Raw genomic sequence first — 21,042 nt, forward strand, 5'->3', positions numbered from 1 at the left:
TGTGATTCTCAAAAGCTTATGCTACAATAAAGTTGGTTAGTCTTATAGGTGCTACTGGACTCTTTTTGATTTTGCATACTGAAAGGTTCAGCATGACGTAGTGAGCTAGACTTCATACCAGGACCATGGTGGATAAAAATCAATAATTTTATTTAATTTTTTAATCAGATTTTTCCCATTTAAATTGGATTTTAAAATTTTAAATTGCATTTTGTTTGATAAAATGCTTTTTGAGGAAAAAATCTATCTAAAGATAGTTTTCTATTTAAGATACATTATAGATTTTTCATCATGAAATGAGGACTAATTTTTAATTATGTAGTCTGAGACTATGTATTCCTGCAATGTGTAAAGAAAAATGATAATTGATTCCATTAATTCATTCACTAGGGCCTCAATGTCAAGCTTTTTTCTGTCTAGAAGATATCATCACAGATGCTTGGTTTTGCAGTTCTCAAAACTGAATTGGTGTCTGCAGAGATAACATGAATCTCCTTAACAGCAAAAATGTTTTTTAAATAAGCATATAGAGTTGAGAAAGAGACCTCAGTCCTATCTGCAAATCTATGTACACAGAATCAACTCCTTACCTCTTAAGTGCTAAATTTCAAGAATTTCAATGAATAGAAGATCGTTGGGGGTGGAATAGATCTGGATAAGGAGAAGATGTTAAGAGCCAAGAGTGAAGAGGGAGGAGCAAGCAGTGCAAATGGCTGCATTTTTTGGAGTAGAATACTCCAGAAGCAGGGCTTTAAAAGAGGTGGTGGAACTCAGTGGGTTGCCCTCGGAGAAAATGGTCACATGGCTGGTGGCTCCACCCCCTGATCTCCAGGCAGAGGGGCGTTTAGATTGCCCTCTGTGCCGCCGAGCAGCACGGAGGGCAATCTAAACTCCCCTCTGTCTGGAGATCAGGGGGTGGAGCCACCAGCCATGTGACCATTTTCAAGAGGTTCCGGAACTCCGTTCCACCATGTTCCTGCTGAAAAAAAGCCCTGTCCAGAAGTATTGAGATTTTTGTGAGTGTATCCTGAGATTTATCATGTTATTCTCTCTCTTGAAGAGCAAACTTTTAATGACAGCAGGTTGTAAAAGAGACCCAGTTTGGGAATATTTTTGTTTAATCACATTAGTTAACAAACATGGATGCTTAAGCAAATACCAGAATACATATGCTATATAATGTTTTTGTTTTAGCGAAATAAAACAATTTAAATGGCTACTGTAATTGTTAAGGATTATTTTTCTCCTTCCAATAAAGTACAGCAGAGAAGTTGTCTAAATTTGAATGATTAACCTATTAAACTGGAGATAGTTCACCTCGCAATGGTTTCATAATTATCTGTTTCAAATGGTATATAACCAACAATCATTAGTTTTCCGATATAACTGTAAAACTGACCTTAGAAGTTATTGTTCTAAAAATGAAATCTTCATCTGAGTTACATATACTAAGCTTGTAACAACCAGCAAGAATGAGCTGTTATGTATGATTTAAACTGAGTCTTACTGACTAGTGATTTAAATCAATTTAAATCAAATCCACCATGACTAGGAAAGAGGAGACCAAAATACAAATCCACAGTTTGCTATGAAGTTGACCCTAGACCAGTTACTCTCTCAAGCTAGCCTACCTCATGTGCTTGTGGGAATAATAGAAGAATGGCTAGATATTTGTGCTGGGTTGTCACTAGAAATGGGCACAAAATGGGGGGGGGGGAAGAACCCTGGGTTTTGTGGTTCATCACATTCCACGAACCACAAACTTTCACGAAATTGTCCTGTTTCATGAAACCATTCATTAGGTTCATGATTCGTCAGATCCTGGGGCCCTACAACAGCCCTCTTCATACCCAGAGATGCCAAACTTTCAGGGAGACTTCAGCAGGCTCTCCTCCAGCCACCCTCCAAGTTTGGTGAAGATTGCAATATGCTGACTGGGAGACTACCTCCTTTCTGTCCCCTCAGGTGCCATGGGCTCGTGGGGTGGCCTCTGTCTAGCTAGGCCCCAGAGTCAGGTAATGCCCTGAGACTGGGGTGGGGTGGAGGGGAAAAGGCACTCTCACCCAACATCCTTCCCAGCAAGGACAAGAGCAGAAAATAAGAGAGAGGCTTTTCAGTCTCTTTTGAAGCAGCAGCAGCAAATCCAGCCAAAAGCTCCCAAATCCACTCTCATTCACTCCAAATCCCAGCAACAGCTCCTGCCTCTCCCTCTGTCTACTGGAACTGAAAGCAGGAGGAACAGACCTGTGCCTTATATAAGAAACGCTCACATAGAGCAGAACAGGTACGTTCATCATCTGAGGTTTGACAGGGGGCAACCCCTGAATGGGTGCTGTCACTTGTGGTACCAAAACAACAGAATTTGCTCCACAGGGAGATTTGTTTCTCCCTTTCTATCAGTCTTCCCCCAGTGGGCGAAGACTCCTCCTCTATTTTATTTGGCATTCTCTCAGTGACCCTCTTTTCCATCTATGTTTTTATGTTTATGTATTTGTATTTTAATAGATATGGATTAGATATAGATATAGATCCATTTAAAAAAATTTTTTTAAAAAAAAATTATTGGTGAGTACATAAATTTTACATAAATTCCCCATATTACCTAAATTATAACAACCCCCACCCTTCCCCCCTCCTTATTGACTTCCAACAGCTTTCCAACCCTTAACCCATCTTATCGTTTAAATTATTTTTAACTATATTCTTCTAAATCTTATATATATTGTATCCCTTATTCTAAGCATGTTCAAATTATTCTGTATCTCAGGGCCTCGCTACACGAGACGAACGGCACGGGAAGGAGCAAGTGGCAGGAATCATATTTTCACGTGTATAACAATAAGAAAGGAGCACGTGTATTCGGCAGGACACGTGTCTACTTACTCCCGCTTTGTAGTGTAGTCATAAAAGCGAGTGTACAGCGTCTTCATCAGTAAGTCGGCAGTGTAGATAGTCTGCTTTCGCTTCCCGCCTAATAATCACTTCTCTGCAAGAGGGCGCTCTTGCTCACCTCTTGTTTATTGTGTGTCTCATGATCTGTTACTCTGCGGAGAGCGGCGGGTGGGCGGCTCAGCCTTCTCTCTCTGCGCCCAGCTCAAGCAGGGCTTGGGAGGACGGCAGGTGGCTCGCCGTCCTTCTCCTTGCCAACTCGGCTGGGGCTGCGGAGAGTGGCGGGCGGGCAGCTCAGCCTACTCTCTCTGCGCCCAGCTCAAGCAGGGCTTGGGAGGACGGCAGGTGGCTCGCCGTCCTTCTCCTTGCCAACTCGGCTGGGGCTGTGGAGAGCGGCAGGCTGCTCGCCGTCCTTCTCCTTGCCAACTCGGCTGGGGCTGCGGAGAGTGGCGGGCGGGCAGCTCAGCCTTCTCTCTCTGCGCCCAGCTCAAGCAGGGCTTGGGAGGACGGCAGGTGGCTCGCTTTCCTTCTCCTTCCCAACTCGGCTGGGGCTGCGGAGAGCGGCGGGCTGCTCGCCGTCCTTCTCCTTGCCAACTCGGCTGGGGCTGTGGAGAGCGGCGGGCGGGCGGCTCAGCCTTCTCTCTCTGCGCCCAGCTCAAGCAGGGCTGTGGGGGGCAGAGGGCTGATCGCCCTCCTTCTCCTTCCCCACTTGCCTGGAGCTTTGGGAGGCGCCACATGGCCCAGCCTTCGCTCCAAGCTCGAGCAGGGCTTGGGAGGGCGGCGGGCAACATGCCCTTTGCGGCTCAGTTCTGGCCTTCTCTCTACCCTCCTGCAGGGCGGGGGGGACGACTGTGCTCCATGGCAGCCCCCGCTCACCTGCGGGCCAGCTGATCTGTGGGCAAGGGAGGGGGCAACAACAAGAGTGAAGTGAAAGAAGCATATGCATTTTTTCCCGCCTACAGCATGCGGTGGACATGAAGTAAAAATTTTTATTATTAGTCTTTAGGCCGGGACAGGATAGCATATTCCGAACAACTATTGCAGTCACTGAAATGTTTTTTCCCCAAGAGCTCCACCTAGTGACCAATTGAAAGAACTGTCTCTTTCATACATTATCAAGGCACGTACGAGGCATGCGCTGTACGGAGAGGCTGCTTCTGCGTGTTGCAAGGATACTACTTCCGCGTCTTGGAAGACCTCAAAAAAAAAACAAGTGCAAAACCACGCACTGGATCAACTGCAGTGTGGCAGCGCTGGCACGTGTATAGTCTGTAAGTCCGTTCTCGTGTTTACTTGCTCCTTTCGTGTGCCGTTCGTCTCGTGTAGCGAGGCCCTCAGATTCTCTAATATATCCATTCTATTCCTAACTGTTTAACCTATCTATTTTTAATACAATCTTCTTAATAATAGTGTTACCTTAGATTAATTAATTACTAAATTTCCCCATCAATGTTAAAGTTACTTCTCTCTCCCCTTTATAAAATCACAAATTAATAATTCTCAAACTGCCACAGTTCTCCTTTCATATCCCATTTTTTTTCTAAATATTGTTTCAGTTTCCCCCAGTCTGCAAAATATTCTCCTGGATCCAGATCTTTCAGTTTTCTTGTCATTTTGTCCATTTCTGCCATGTACAACAATTTGTATATCCAATCTTCTATAGTTGATATTTCTTGCACTTTCCATTTCTGCGCATACAAAAGTCTTGCTGCTGTAGTCATGTAAAATAGCAATGTTCTATACTGCATTGGAACATCTTCCATTCCCAAGTTCAGTAGCAGCAATTCTGGGTTCTTATTTATTTGGGTTTGCAAAACCTCATTAATTATTTCTATTATATCTCCCCAGTATTGCTTAGCTACCTCACAAGTCCACCACATGTGATACAATGATCCTTCATGCTTTTTACATTTCCAGCATTTGTCTGACATATTTGTATTTCCAAGCGCAATCTTCTTAGGCGTTAAATACCCATTTTAAAATTTGTTTTAATGTCTTGAATGATCACCTCCCTGGGGATGGAACTGGATGGAAAAGTAGCATTAGATGTTTTAAATAAATTTTAAAAGAAAGTGGTGGAGTGAAGAAACGTGTACAACAGCCAGAGCTCTTTGAAGGAAGGGTGATAGATAGTTAATAGTACTATTAGTTGTAATCTTAGCTTAAATCTATAGGAGTTACTTACGCTCAAAAATGTGCAAGACTATCCATTATTTAAATTCCTTTCTTGCTGCTTTGAGAAAGCTATATATGAAGGTCTAAAACATCTTTATAATAATGAATGCACTTATTTCACCTAAGACATAGCCATTTTCGGTCATCACATTTTTGGTGCCTCTACGTTGTTTACCAGCAGATCATGCTGTACACAATCCCCTCAATGTACCTTTTTTGTGAACAGGAAAATGCATCATTTTCCTGCCACAATATACACAACAGGAATCCAGATTTGTTCTGGGTACACACTCACATGTACCAAAGCTTGAAAATGTATATATTGCCCTATTCATACAAAATGGTAATTGTTCTTACTGGGAGAATCATAGATAGCATGCTCTACTGCCACACAACGTAGTAATACCAAAAACATAATGACTTTCAAATGGTTGATATAGTTTTCACAGTTTTGAGCAGAAGCTTACCAGTGGGTCAAGTGGGGGTCAGTGAGAAGGTATAGAATGCTGAATGATTTGTCCTCTGCAACATGTAAACAGAGAGTATTGGGAGTATTTTAAGGTGTACACATTTTCTTTGGTTGTCCTAAAGATGAGGACCTAAAACCTGGCTAGTATCTGATGTGTACTTAAAGTGTACCCTAGAAGACTCCCCACAATCCTCTGTGATGCACAGTGGCTTGGTGGCAACATGCAAGAGGTTCTGCAGATAAAGGAATATGAAAAGGGTTCAGTGATCTTAAGCATCCATAAGCAGAAAGAGCTCTGTAAATGCTTACATTGAAGCATTCTGTACCTGCAAATTTAGCAAAATGGCACCAATTCTCATAGCCTCACTTATTTCAAGACTGTACATCTGCTGGGGAAAGCGAGGTGGGCTCTGATTGTTTGGAGGAAGGACCTCAATGTAAACAGTAGTGATGGAGCTCCTGCAATGACATGAAAGAACAAAAACTGGTCAAATACCATTTATAACATGACTTTTTCTCAATAAACTATATCATGTTACCATTCTATAATAAATATTTTGACCTCCTTATGACAATAAACAAGAATTCCATTTCAGCAGCAATAATGGACCTTTTCCATTGATTCATTCACTCTGTGTGACTTGACACTGAAGAGAGTAGAAATTCCTTGTTCATGCTGATGCTCCTAAATACCAGCTCAGGGATTTCAGGATCCTTTGGGTAAGGCACCCTTAGTGGGCCCCATAAGTGGGAAGAATAATTATCTCCAGATCTTCTCAGGTTTGCTGCACAAAGTGAGAATGGTATTGATTTTGGGCCAGAGGGCCCTGGTAGCCTGGGCTTCAGGTAAGTGCCAGGTTTTCAAGCAAGTTTTTGGATCTGACCAAACAGTATAGCTACTTTAAGCAAAGAACATTCACAAACCATTTACTGATTCTCTTAGCCCCATCAATAGATTTCACAAAGCATAATGGTGTAGTAGTTAGTTGTGGACTAGGATCTTGGAGATGCAGGTTCAAATCCCCTCTCAGGCATGGAAGCTTGCTGGGTGACTTTGGCCATTCATCCCCTCTCAGTGTAATCTATCTCATAGGGTTGATGTAAACAGAGGAGAGTCACATACACACAACCATTAACTCCTTGGAAGAGGGTATAAAACGTGCACTAAATAAATAAATAAAATACATTTATGTATTAAGTAATGGTTAACAGGGCTCATTATTTTAAATTTCAGCCCACAGAAAAGATACATCATATGTCCCCTGCCCTATATTAGTAGGATTACGATTAAAAGTTTATCAAAAGATTACCTTTGGAAGTAAAAAAGATGGATTTGCTTCTTTTAATTCTGTTAGTTATTTATTTTATTTTTTTATTTACTGTATTTATAGTCCACCTTTCTCACTGAGACTCAAGACGGATTACACAGTGTAAATTAAATACCATCAATTTCAAATATAAGTTTCTGTTAAATCTATGCCTTTATTGGCCAGAGTTATTTTTATTTTAAGCATTGCTACTATTTGCTCACTTCACAGACAGTAACAAAACAGCCCATACACATATTACTAATTCAAGACAATAGGTCTGCTGCTAGAACAAGCCTGAACTTGCCCTATCACATGGGAGAATATCTCGGTTTCTCTAGCGTGCTGTCCTATTTTCTTGTATCACACTATGTCCTGGAGCCAATTTCCTAGTTCAGCATTCCTATAAAAACACAACCAAGGAGCCTTGGATCATGGGACTAGCTGCTGTACCTTTCTGTCAGGCAGACAGAAATTTGGATTTCTAGCCCATTATGTCATCTACAGTCAAGTGTTAACCTAAAAATAAAAATTTGTTTTGAAGTCTTTCATTGCTCTTCCATTTTCTTTGTCTATTCAGTTTTAGAAAAAAGAATACAAAAAAGAGATCCACGTAAACTTGCGCTATGACATCACTGGCTCTACCTTGTTTCTACCCAATGGCCACCTCCACTGCCACACCCTCCTCCTCATCCCGACCTCTGCCAATTTTTGCACACCTTCTTGGGTTGCCATAGCAACTAAAAACAGAACCTGAATTGTAGCTGTGCGGTTTTTGAAGTATCCCCTGACTGTTAGATAGAATGATCACAATCTGGGGTGGGGGCAGAGAAGGATGTTTAAAGACTGGGTGCTGGCAGTTATAATTAACTGCAATCTCTGAAGTGAAAAAAATACTCATCATAAGTACTATCAGTTTCTATTATTTATTCCATAAATAGAATAAATAATAATAATAATAATAGTTGTTCGGTAGAGGTTGCGAATGATTTGTAGTGTGTTTTAGAATAGTTTTAGCCCAGAATTAATGCTGGAGTAGACAGACAACCAACCAATTTACCAATGATCACTCAAGTGCCAGGGTAAGGAAAGAGATAAACATTCTCTAAAGGTCCCTTAAGGATGTCAGTCCCATTTTATTTACATTAATTTAGAATGGTTGAACTTCATGTCAGGTTTGCAATTAATCACAGGTAGGGATCTCAGGTGCCGTTGGTGGCAGGCAATCTCCCAGCAATTTACCTGATTTTGAGGTTTGGAACTGCCAGGAGATCGCCCACCACCAGCAGGCCCCATAGGAACATGCATAGAAGTGACATAATTGCACCAGCCACAGGAGTGCTCCCACACTTGTTTGGGGCTGATTCTCAAAGAATTGGCCCCGCAAGGAGCCAAACAGAAGAAAAAAGGTGAGTGCCAGCCCCCCTCCCCCAGGAGGGAAAGGGGACCTGGCAACTCTAATCATAGGAGAAACACTGACATGAAATTAAAACTATTTATAATTAAACCATTGATTTAATGATCTGTGTCAGTGATATGGATGTTACTAAAACACCTGCATCAATAAAAATGTAGCAGTAAAAAAAGTCCTAAGTATTCTAACAGGAGATGAAGTACAGATGATGCACGTGTATGTAATGCACACAACAGAATCAGTGTTGATCCAAGTGCAACCTGTGGGTAACAGCATGGCTTTGATCCTGTAAGCCATCTTCATCTTCTTTTTCTCCTCCTAACATCCTGGGTTTACAGGAAGCTACAAGAGCTATAGTATGTGGGTAGCTTTAATATCCAGTTGTTAAACATGACCCTGTGCAACTTCTAAAATTAACCTAGGTTAAGAAAATGAGTTTCTGTTCTATTAGTTGTATGAATTGAGAAATAGAGTGATTCCGCACACGTTGGATAATGCACTTCCAATCCTCTTTATAGATCATTTGGAATGGATTTTTCTGTGTGCGGAACAAAAAATCCTCCTCAAACGATTGATAAAGTGCATTGAAAGTGCATTATCCAACGTGTGTGGAATCAGCCCCCATGAATAGAAAATGTCTTTTATTGGACCAAAACAGTGGAGAGCAATTATAAGCCAGTTTTAAAATTCACATACATGCTTTGCTTTGCTTGCTTCATATACATGTATTAAGGCTCAGGAAGAAAGAATGAAGGATGATTGAGGTGGGGCTTATGAATAATAACAGTTGCCTCTTAAACGGTATCACCAAAGAAGAAGATACTTAATAGCATTCTAACTCAAAGATGAATGAAGTATGCACACTTTTGAAGAAACGTGCTGTAGCATAAAAGTTCAATCTAGAGCCCCAAGAATACTACTTATCATTTAAAGTTTCTAGTCATTGTCATTGAAAAAATGAGTTGACAATTCTCCAAAATGAATGGAAACAAAGTCCAAAATGCAGCTCTTGTGGGCTCTTCCATACTAGGGATAATGCTGAGAAAAGACATCCTCAGTCTGAAGATGTTGGTGTACTGGGGGAAAGCACTGGGGGAACTGAGCCCTTGAGGCACAGCCAGTACCTCAGAGGTTTACCTCAGTCCTGGCTAGCAGCTGTTTGGATCCAAGAAGTGATGATGGACGTAAGTCATGCTTGTCAACTTCTCCCCTTTGTCCTGGCCACAGGGACTTGCTTTAGTTGCTTGGGCAGAGAGAACCATGCTGCATGCCAAGCAAATGGTTTGGCATGCCACTGTTCAGCACATGTGCCAAGAATTACCTTTTCCTTTTTTATACCATGATTGAAAAACTGTATAAAGATCTTTACATTCAAGTATAAATCTTAAACGTAAAGATCTTTATATTTAAAAAATACGAGTACTGAGAAGCGATCCAGAGAGACAAAGGTTTCGATTTTGCGGTTTTGCCCACAGTAAAGGTATTTGGATAGTACTTGCTCCACTCTCATCTCTATGCGTGATGACACTGGGGGTGGATCTTGGGCTTGCCTTTATCCTCCCCGTCTTCAATCAAGGAGAGATTTTCTCACACATCATGCAAATAGTTCTAAATGGGATATGCTCTACTTTGTTGTGTTTCCCTGATTCACACTGCTTTACACTTACCAGGAAGATTCCACTCCAAATTTTTATTCTGAAAGTCTAAAGACCTTAATGTATTTAGCTAGGCTGTACATACATATACATTTCTACAGCTTTACTTTTTGCTTCTTTGTTGCATAAACATAGCCAATTCATATATTATCTATTTACAGAGAGGAGTCACCTATACATTTACATATGCATAAAAGTGTGGTGTGCATATTAATTTTATAGACACTTATATTTGTGCACTCAAGTCAGTTCTGAGATAAACCGGATCTTAAAACCTGCATTTTATGATTGCACGTTAAATCTTGCCCTTCTCAATGCAAACCTGTGTATCTGAAAAAAAAATTGCAAAACTCCATTTAAATCAGGTCTAAATGGTCACAACAATCTACATTAACCTAAAGTGTTTTTTTTTTTTTTTGAAAAATTTTTATTGGGTTAGAGCATTATTATTTTTACATTACATTCAATTTTCCCCTAATTTTTCGTTTCTAACCCCCTCCCTTTCCCCCCCTTTTGTTGACTTCCAACAGCTTTCCCACCCTCTGTCCCTTTTCCCTTACTTCTATAAAATTCATCTGTCTAGAACAAATATACATTCTCCATTATATTAAGCAGTACATCTTTAACTCCTTTACTTATTATACACCCAAACCGTACGTCTTTAGATAACCAATTTATCCCGTTTTCCAGTTTTGAATATTTCTATATATCATAAACCTATACATCGTAAACCATAAAAATTTCCCACATTTAAATCAAACAATTTGATTTATTCTCTATATATTACTCATTTCATCTTTTTATGGTAATTCTATCTAACTTATCACATAGTCAATCAATTTAACTCTTCTATGCATTCAGTTTGGTGCATATAAATCTTATCAGAGAAAGAAAATATTGTTAGTTACTCAATCCTCATGTTTAAACCTTATCATTAATTATTCTCTATCAGTATTCTATCACTTAATCTTTACATATCTATATATATCTCGATCAATTAATCTAACTGCTTATAAATTCGCATTTCTCTTCCTCCCCCGGTAAAGTCACCCCTCTCTTTTATACTTTTATTATACTTCAGTAGTTCTCAAACTGCCACAGTTTTCCTCCCACCTCCCATTTCTTTTCCAGATATTGTTTCAGCTTCTCCCAATCTGTGTTAAACTGCCCTGAGTCCAGATCTCTCAGTTTTCTTGTCATCTTGTCCATTTCAGCCATGTTCAGCAATTTGTAGATCCAATCTTCAATAGTTGGCACTTCTTGTACTTTCCATTTCTGCGCATACAAAAGTCTAGCTGCTGCAGTCATATAAAATATCATCGTCCTATGATGGGCTGGAATTCCCTCCATTCCCAAGTTTAGCAGCAGGAGTTCTGGGTTCTTATTTATTTGAAACTGTAAAATTTCACTCATTTCTCTTATTATTTCCCCCCAGAACTGCCTAGCTACCTCACACGACCACCACATATGATAGAGGGAGCCCTCATGTTTCTTACATTTCCAGCATTTGTTAGATGTATTCAAATTCCCTAGCACAATCTTCTTTGGTGTCATGTACCAACGATAGATCATTTTGAAAATGTTCTCTTTAATATTAATACATGTCGTTGTCTTCATTGTAGTTTTCCACAAGTATTCCCATGCCTCCATTGTTATCTCTTTGTTAAAATTTATAGCCCATTTCACCATTTGTGTTTTAACTGTCTCATCCTCAGTATACCATTTCAACAGTACTTGATATACCTTGGATATTCTTTTCTTGTCTTCTTTAAGAAGGGTCTGCTCTAGTTCCGAGTTCTCTGTTCGTATGCCCCCTTTTGCAAAGTCCGAGTTGTATAAGTCTCTAATCTGTCTATACTGAAACCAATCATAGTTAGGTGATAGTTCCTCTTGCGTCTTTATTCTAAGTTTAGATGCTTCAATCTTAGTTATTTCTTTGTACGTTAAACATTGTTGTTCATTATCCACAGCTCTCGGATCTATCACCTCATATGGAACCATACATTAACCTAAAGTGTTAAAGTATTCTAGGAAACCATTTGTTTTCATCTCCATCAAGTAGCCATGAGAAAAGAGTTCATCTCTTCCTATTCTGTGGTTCCCAGATATAACGTGTTGAGATGAGAAACTGAATGACTTTGCTGGTGCAAATGTAAGTTTCCATGGAGTGCATTTCATTGCTTGTCCAGTGTTTGCACAGCTTGTAATTTGTGCTCCAAATTGAGCTAAGGCACACTACAAGATTGTATCTGCAGGATAAAAGGTTACCTCCAGCTCAGCAATCCTTTCAGTTCCAGGATATTTGGAGATATTACCATTGCATGATAGTAGGCAATTTACAGAATAAACAGTTTTGCCTTCACTGCTTAGTTTTTCTTTCTTCCCCTTTCATATTCTCAGTCTTTTAAACAAACACACGCTTACAAATATGGATCCAGCATAACTGTTTCCTTTTAAAAAACAAACAAAACTATTCTTGTGCTCTGAACTGAATAAATACAAATAACTGTTTGCCCATATGAGTATTTATTTGCATTGTCAAATCATAGTAGCACAATGACTATTTTTAATGGGACACTTATAGTAAATGGCCTTAGAAGGAATATACATTTAGCAAAGGAGCAGTTTATGTGCCTCTTTCTAAGGAAACTAAATCAATGCAGTCATGTTCTTTTGATGATAATCACGATCCTTTACGCCTTTTATGAATTATACTGCGGAAAGGTTAATTTCTTGGCTATGAGCATGTTAAGGAAAATAATTAATTATAATATTAATTACCTTCTCTGTGCAAGTGGAGCATTGTCAGATGCTTTGACAGTGAGAGCATAAGAGCGCCCCACCGACAATACAACTCCAGACGCAATGGTGATAAGGCCTGTTTGTTCATTGATTATGAAGTCACCCTGATCCCCAGCCAGGATTTCATATATGATTTGCCCATTTGGCCCTTCATCTGCATCCATGGCAGTGAGCTGTAATTGAAAATCAAAATACATTTTTTACACTAGGATGGTTGTCAGTTAAAATTGCTACAAAATGCTGCAAAAGTTAAAACACTACAAAAATAAAAGCTCTTTGTAGGTCATGTGAATTCTTTCATGTCTGAGGCAAAACAAAACAGAAGTTCAGTGGCACTAACATTTATTCCAACATGAGCTTTTATGAATCAGAGCTCACTTCTTCAGATGCATTGGAAAGAAAGAAAGGTAGTTTCCTCATATTTATTAAGAAAAATACAGAAAAGGAGAGGCAAACGGAGGCCTGGTATCATAAATCAGGTGTGATTCTCTATGTAAGGGACTATTGCTGTAGAGAAACAAGAGTTTCTCTCCCACTGCACTGTGGATCCAATCAGGATCGGGTAGAGTTGCCAACTCCAGGTTGGGAAATTCCTGGACAGGTGGAGGTTGAGCCTGGAGAAGGTGGGATTTGGGGAGGGGAGGGATCTCAGCGGGGTATAATGCCACAGAGTCCACCCTCCAATGAAGCCATTTTCTCCAGGGAACTGATCTCTGCCATTAGGAGAACCACAAGCCCCATCTGGAGGCTAGCAACCCTAGGATCAGATCCCTGTGGCATTTTTCAATTGCCCATTTTACGCTTTAAAATTACAATACCTGCCCTGTGTCAGACAGAAGAACACAGTCACATCTAATTTGGTCGTAAGTTTGTCCCGTCTAAGACACCTTGAGACACCTTCGCACGTGTTCATCAAGTGTAGGGAGACGCAATGATAGCCAAGAAATGTAGCTTTAAAAGACAGAGCCAGTGGAGATTGATGCTCCACAGAGGGTTTGTTAATTTCATTTTTGCCTCCCCCAAAGGCTCTGTCAATTTCACCTCTCCAGCCTAAAACTGTGTGGGATTGCAATCAGCTGGCAGAGAGGAATAGAAATGGGCTGGATCTGCCTTCCAGAGCAGGGCTTGGACCTGGAGAGGTTATAATGGGCTGAAGTTTCCCTTCTGACAGCTCCTTCACACAGCTCCAGTGTATAACAAAGCCGTTGCCCTACCACCAGCTCTGTCTTTTTAAACTACCCTTGCTGGCTAACATTACATCTCCTGACATGTGTTCTTCACATGTCAAATGTCTCATGTAAAGAGACTCTTAGTCTAACCACTATACTATAATGGTGTATTGTGCATGCAAGTATTATTAAAAGGCTGTTTTACCGAATTTATGGAATCTGGAAATGGGCTGTTGCATTAAAGCTCTAAACTCAGCAATGTGTTCTTCCAGTTTAAACATCTTAGAAACCATGTATTCTTTTAATGATTTTAGAATTTCCTGGTAAAACTGTACATTGTAGTTGCCATTATATATGAATTTTACTAACAAGGATTGATGACACTCTAAAAAGCATTACAACAATCTCCTCTAGATCAGCGGTGTGTGTGTGAGTGGGGGGGGGGGGGATGCAACCTCAAACTATTTAATTATATACTTGGAATGAGGCCAGGTTTTGCAATGACAACATGAAAAAGGAAGCTGATAGAATACACAAATACATAAATTAATAAGGTTAATTAAATTTACAAATGAAGAAGCTTTGAAATGTTAAGTCATCTGAATAACATTTTGGGGGCAAACTGATGCCTGAAAGGCGGAATTAAAGTCAAAAAACTGTCAAAACATATGATTTTATTAATTCAAACTGCAGGTGTCTTTGGCTGATATGGTTCCATAGTTCATATGATTCTGGAAATATTTTAAAGTCTAAAGCAGGCTTCAAAAGGATCCAGTCTGTTTTCCCCGTATATCTTATTCATGCAGTTGCCATAATTTTGTTCATTAAAAACATGGAATACTCACTACTTGACAATGATATATATGTTCGCCTGTTGCTCAGGCAAAGCCAAGATTTGCATTTTGCAAATGAGAAGCTGTAAGAAATCTTAATAGCATCCTATTTTCACAATGCCACATAGTTTATGGGCATGCCAATTTTTATTTTTGCAATCACTTTTAACAAAGGTTAGGCCAGCCAGCCAGAACTCACTTCATACCGTGATTTTTTTTTTTACTGATGTGTGGAAAAACTAGTAAGACACCCTGACTCCAGTAGTTCCACATCTGTCATGAACGAAAAGTTCAGGCAAATTGGCCTGATTCCCAAATGCCTAACATGATTACTTTGTGCTGATCTAAATTGAAACCTGCAGTTGTGTGCCAAATGGCTTTGCCTTCCAACAGCTACACTTAGAATAGCTATTCCAGCAAAACACGTCTACTTTCCCAGAGTTATATAACATTAGCATACATTTATTTTAGCTATTCAGATAACCTTCTGAAAATTACCATGTCAGTGTGCAGCTGATATTTTTGGATCAATATAATATTGGAGTCTATCTTAATAAGTTCAGGTAGCTATTGTTCATGGGTTCTCCATTTTCCCCCATCAGCATTAGACATGGGCATGAACCACAAAAAACCCTGAACCATGGGCTTGTGGCGCTTTCATGAACCAGGAACTAGGAACCCCCACAAACTGGGGCAACTTCACAAACCACTTTGTGGTTCGTGTGGTATAAATGCCCCTTTCTGGCCGCTTAACAATGGCAGGGAAAAAGGCATTTTATAGTTTAAAGGGCCTTTTCCTGCCGCTTGCAAGTGGCAGGTCCCTTTAAACTATCAGCTGGCACGCGGGGGGATCCCCCCCCCCGCAGCCTGTCAGTGGATAGTTTAAAGGGACCTGCTGCTTGCAAGTGGCAGGGCCCTTTAAATGGCCCAAAGCCCACAAACCCCAGCCCCACCTCCCACTTACCTTGGCTCTCCTGCTTGGGTGGTGGAGGCCGTGGCCCAGCAGCAGCAGCTCTGGCCTTCTCTGCCACCCTGCCCCTCCTCCAGCAAGGGGCAGGAAGGGCATTTTTGGCCTCTGCTGCTGCTGCTGCTGCTGCGCGGGTCCACAGGGCAGCAGAGGAAGCCGAAAAGGGCATCCCCGGCCCTTCAAATGGCTGTCGTGGAAGCAGCAGAGGAGGCCGAAAAGGGCCTTCCTGCCCCTCGCTGGAGGAGGGGGAGGAGGCTGCAGGCCCGCAGGGCAGCTGAGAATGCTGGAACTGCTGCTGCTGGGCCGTAGTCTCCACCACCCCAGCAGCATAGCCAAGGTAAGTGGTGGGCTGGGGCTGGGCGGTATGTGGGCTGGGGTGGGGTGAGGGGCTGGGGCTGAGTTTGTGGGATTTGGGCCATTTCCCTGCATTTCCCTGCTGCAGGAAAAGTTTAAATGGCCATTTCCCTCCAGCTTGAGCCATTTAAATGGCTATTTAAACTGCCCCTTTCCTTGCTGCTTTGCCACAGCATGGAAAGGCGCGTTTCCCTTTAAAACAAACCAAACGAACCAGTAGACCAGTTCGTGGAAGTTTGTGCAAACGAGCTTCCATGACCCACTTGTTCATAGGGGTTTTTTTTTGGTTCATATTCAGTTTCATGCCCATCTCTACTCAGCATTACAATTACATCCAATTTTTTTTAAAAAATACACAGATATAATGCAAAATTCCACTGTGATTTTAAAGATTCATCAGTTAAAGATGGGGAAAGGGTGCAAAATTCATCTCAGTTACTTTAAGGATGCACCTACCTATGGGAATTCTTTATATTTCCACTTTCCTGCTTAAGCCTAGGAAAAGTCCTTGCTGTGCTGTCATCCTATTTTGCTAGGCACACAGGTGAAGATGAGAGTTGTGCAGATTTAAAAAATGGACATTAGTACTATCACAGTCTCACTGATATTGCCCCTAAGGTTTCCATGTATGGCTGTTAGTTAGTCCTTCAGCTGCAAAGATGGAGCCCAGCTGAAAAGCTGAAGATGGAGCCCAGGAAAGGGTTTTTTTTTTTGCTAGATTACATGATTAATTCTTGGTGCTGTCCCTCAGAGGGGGAAAAGGAACACTTTTTTATCTCCTTCTCCCAGCAGAGGTCATGAACAGCAGATGAATAAGAGAATTATTCTCTCCATATCCCAAAGAACATAGGTATTAGGAAGAAGCATTAAAGAAGACTCCCAAATGTGGTGAACTGTGCAAGGCTTGAAACTGCAGTTCCAGAATTATTTTTTTTACAGTATAATTATGTTTATTTCTATTACAACATTTTTTTTAAAAAAAATCCTTTTTTCTATTTCTAGATAATAATCAGGACAGAATTGATACTTATTAGTTTCTGGATGTGTGGGCTTGTTTTTTTGTAAAAGTGTGAATTATTGACCACTGAGGAAGTCCCTTGGGCCAAAATGTATATGGCATTGTGTTGGTCATTTGACAAGTTTATCAACTTTATTTGGAAAATGTTACAGCTTACCTAAAGCTTGCTCTGATTTTTTATGGAGACTGACATTCAGGCCATATATTTTTAATTTTATTATTGTGTACACTATATAACAAATATTTATTTTGAATATATTTTAATTGTTATAGCTTGACCCTTATAGCATTTACAGCATTAACCCTAACCATCCCCCTTTCTTTGATGTTCCAGAGCTTACTCCAAAGACAAGAAGTGTAAGAAAAGACCAATCAAAAGATCTTTAACCAGTCAAAAGACTTGTAACCAATCAATGAATAATGCAGACCCACCTACTTCTGCTCCCCTCAAACCCATGTGTTTGCATTCTTTCACTCTGTGGAAATAATGACCAAGAGATTCCAATACAGAAAAAACAAGGTGCTCTTTTCCTACTGCATACTGCAGTGGGTAGCAGAGTTGTATGTACTTGGAATTGATCCTACACACTGAAAATACTAAGTTCAATCACACCCCAAACATTAGTCCTACAAAGTTTTAAGGCCAGCCCGACTGAGATAACTGTTAGATGATAACCGTTAGAAATAATGGGCTGGTATACAAACTGTCATTTGGGCAAGACAACTAAATGTTACAGAAATTAGATGTTTTATTATCTCTGCAGTGCAACTCAATTAGTGAGTAGAAGCAGTCTTTCATAGTGAATTATTATCTAACTGCACAAATGTACTGAGGTCAGAGCTCTTTTTCTAACCTACTTCTTTTGATTGGAATATCTGGTTTCTAATCTAATCATGACTGACCTAGGCCATTTTCCTTTTGAAGTTATCATAGTTGATTATCATCTCAAAGGAGGCAAGTATCCTTAAAGGACTCTAAAGCAATTAGGAAACAAAGCAAAACACTCGAACAGCACAATTTGTCAAGAATGCATACAGAGATAACTCTATTCTTGTGGCACAGATTACAGATACTTCTTCTACCCCATCAAAAAACCCTACACAATTTCTTATATTAAAAAAAAAGTTGAAGCATAATATTATGAATTTTAACATACAATAAAAAGCCCCCGGCCCGTATCTTACCTGGGCTGGCGTTTGCGGGCCCACAAGGATGGGAAACTGGCAGGACAGCGTTTAAGACCGGCCCAGCCTAAAACGCGCGGCCTGGGTCAGGCCAGGCGGCGTGGTTTGAATTGTCCCAGCTGGCCAATCAGGGCAGCTCGCTAGGGATTCTAGTGGAAGGAGCTGTTGCCCGACCTGAGAGAAGAGGTTTTCTCTCAGGTCCTCCTGAACCCTATAAGTTTCTGGGCCGGCCTCCACAGATCCCCACCCACCCTCCGCTTGATTCAAGATTGGGGTAGTCTGTGTGAAGTTGGGACAAGTTAGTTTTGAAATGAGGGCTATGTTAGACCAGAAGACTGTTGTTGTATGTTATATATTCTGATGTTTAGGCACATATGGAAGTGTTGTAAACATTACACTTTTGACTGTGTTAATTTGTCACAACTTAGAGTTGGCGGTTTGGGCGTTGGGCACCGATCCCGCGGGGAAAAACAGGGCCGGCTGGCACTGTTTTCCCCATAGATGGGGATCCCCATAAGGGATCTTGGACCAGGCTTGGAAGTGATAAGCCCAGCTTGGGGGGGCTGACAGAGCAGGCCTGTGTCCAGGTGATGGGGGAGCCACGCAGAGGCGACCGCCCAGTGTGACTCCCTCAACCGTCATCCCGTGGTTTCCCCCTGCAGCAGGTGGGCTGTACGGGTGAGGGGTCATAGACTGGCAGGCAGGTCAGCCGATGTGGGGAGCCGTGCCCCTACGCAGCCATAGCTCCCTGATTCTGTAACCAATAAAGTTGTGGCCAGTTTTTCTCCAAATACAGCATCAGCATGGTATTTTCCTGCTCAGTGAATCCCGACTGTTTAGGCTGGTCCCGCAATCCTAATTCTCTTTGTGTAGGACATATTTGACACGGCATCCTTCCTTAGTAACCTAACAAGCCTGTTATACTGCAGAAATCAAAACTTCTGGAAGGAAAATTAATTTCATTTGGACAATCAGAAGTTTAAATAGTAGGTTAAGAATTCCAGGCATGGCATTTTGTCAGGAAGGATACAAGCACTGCAATCTTAAAAGGCCATTTGTCCTTGCAGAATGTTGTAATGTGAAAAGAATGGACACCTGCCCAAACTGGTGTATTTCACATTAAAGCAAGTCCAGAGGCTCTCTTAATATAGTCATTTTTCAACTGACTCTATTATTAGTAGCATTTTAAAAGGTCCAGCTGAATTTATACTTCTTGTGGGCATGCTTTCTTTGAAATTCTAGCCTACATAGCATAACTGACTTTTCTGATTTTGTGGCCCTAATGTTTTTAACATAACTGTTGATCATGAGCAAACATGCTTAGTTTAAACTTAAACAACATTGGTGTAGTGCTTTGGGCTTGTAGGCTGCTGGGTAGATCAAAGCTACTACTTAATTTGCATACTGAAAGGAGTGTATGTAGCTACTTTGTTCACTGTAGACTTGGTAGGTTGTGAAGCATGGGGGCTGTTTGTTTTGAATTGGGAATGGGAAGTGGGGAAGTCTTTTGGAAACCCCTGTGTTAGCTCCAAGTAACACCCTCCCTCTCTGTGCTGAATAGAGATGGGCACAAACTGGAAAAAAATGAACTGTGCAGTTTGTAGTTCATCACATTTCACGAATCATGAACTTTCATGAACCTTCCCCTGTTCGCGAACCAGTTTGTTTGGTTCGTGAAAACATCACATCCAAGTCAGCAAATCATCACTTCCGGGCCAGCAGAAGGTCACTTCCAAGTCAGCAGAAGTTCTGCAGGAAGTTCATCCCCTGTTGCCTAGGAAACTGATTGATCGGCGCCAGGCTATCTGCAGTGATGAACCAAAAAACGAACCAAACAAACCAGCCTAAAGTTCATGGCAGTTTGTCAGAAACAGGCTCTGATGAACCACCAGTTCATGAAACATGAACTGGTCTAGTTCATCACGAACTTTGGTTCGTGTTTCGGTTCATGCCCATCTCTAGTGCAGAACATTATATATTCTCCGTTACACCTCTGCTTCCTTGACAGTGATTGGTGCCTGCTTTTTTTACAAGTCCAATCTTGAAGCTTGGAAGGTGCCCTAGAAATAATAGGCCTGCAGGAAAATTGGCAGCCAGGCTTGAAGTATGTCTGTGACAGAAAGGCTGTCTTGAGGTCTATTGGCTGCTATACACCTTAACCTCAGGCTTAGGATCATGACCCCAAGAGACGTATTTTCCTCTAGAATGGTCTGCATATTGGAATAAGATAAAACAAGTAGCTCAGTTTCAGTATCTTGGGATAATATTTCATTCGTCTCTTTCATGGGCTTCACACAGCAAGCAAGCCTGTAATTAAAGCTACACTGTGCTTTTATTTTTCTCAAGAAGGCCACTTCCAGCAGCCATAAGTGTTTTGTGTAATAAATTAACTTTCTTAATTACTATTTGGTATACAACTATGGCCTTTAGGAACAATACAAATCTAGTTTTTTTAAAGTCCCCTTTTAGCTTTCGAGCCAACAGCAGTGTTGTGGCCAGAGGCATGCTTGCCTTCTCTGGAATCTAGAGCCTGAACTTTATGGCAGTAATTTTTTGTTTGAGTTTATTATTTGGGGAACCTAGTTTCACTAACCTCCAGGTGGGGCCTGAGGATCTCCTGAAATTACAGTGATCTCTAGACTACAAAGATCAGTTCCCCTGAAGAAAATGGAAGTTTGGGAGGGTGGTCTGAACTCTATGGCATTATACCCCATCGAGGTTCTTTCCCTCCTGAGGCTCCACCCCCAAATCTCCAGGAATTTACCAATCCAGATTTGGCACCCCTAGGGGAAAATCAAAATGAAC

General features: G+C 41.0%; 1 protein-coding gene across 2 annotated transcripts in view; it reads right to left on the bottom strand.

Annotated features, from left to right (window-relative positions):
• Positions 1-21,042, bottom strand: part of PCDH15 (protocadherin related 15) — a 521,765-nt gene that overhangs the window by 211,321 nt on the left and 289,402 nt on the right. For both annotated transcript variants that reach the window (XM_054983659.1, XM_054983658.1), the window contains 2 exons: positions 12,691-12,884; positions 5,860-5,992 (listed from right to left, as the gene is read on the bottom strand). In XM_054983659.1, the coding sequence (XP_054839634.1) occupies positions 5,860-5,992; positions 12,691-12,884 (327 nt within the window). The remainder of the gene's footprint in view (positions 1-5,859; positions 5,993-12,690; positions 12,885-21,042) is intronic.

Source organism: Eublepharis macularius, chromosome 6, assembly GCF_028583425.1.
Source record: "Eublepharis macularius isolate TG4126 chromosome 6, MPM_Emac_v1.0, whole genome shotgun sequence".
Lineage (NCBI taxonomy): Eukaryota > Metazoa > Chordata > Lepidosauria > Squamata > Eublepharidae > Eublepharis > Eublepharis macularius.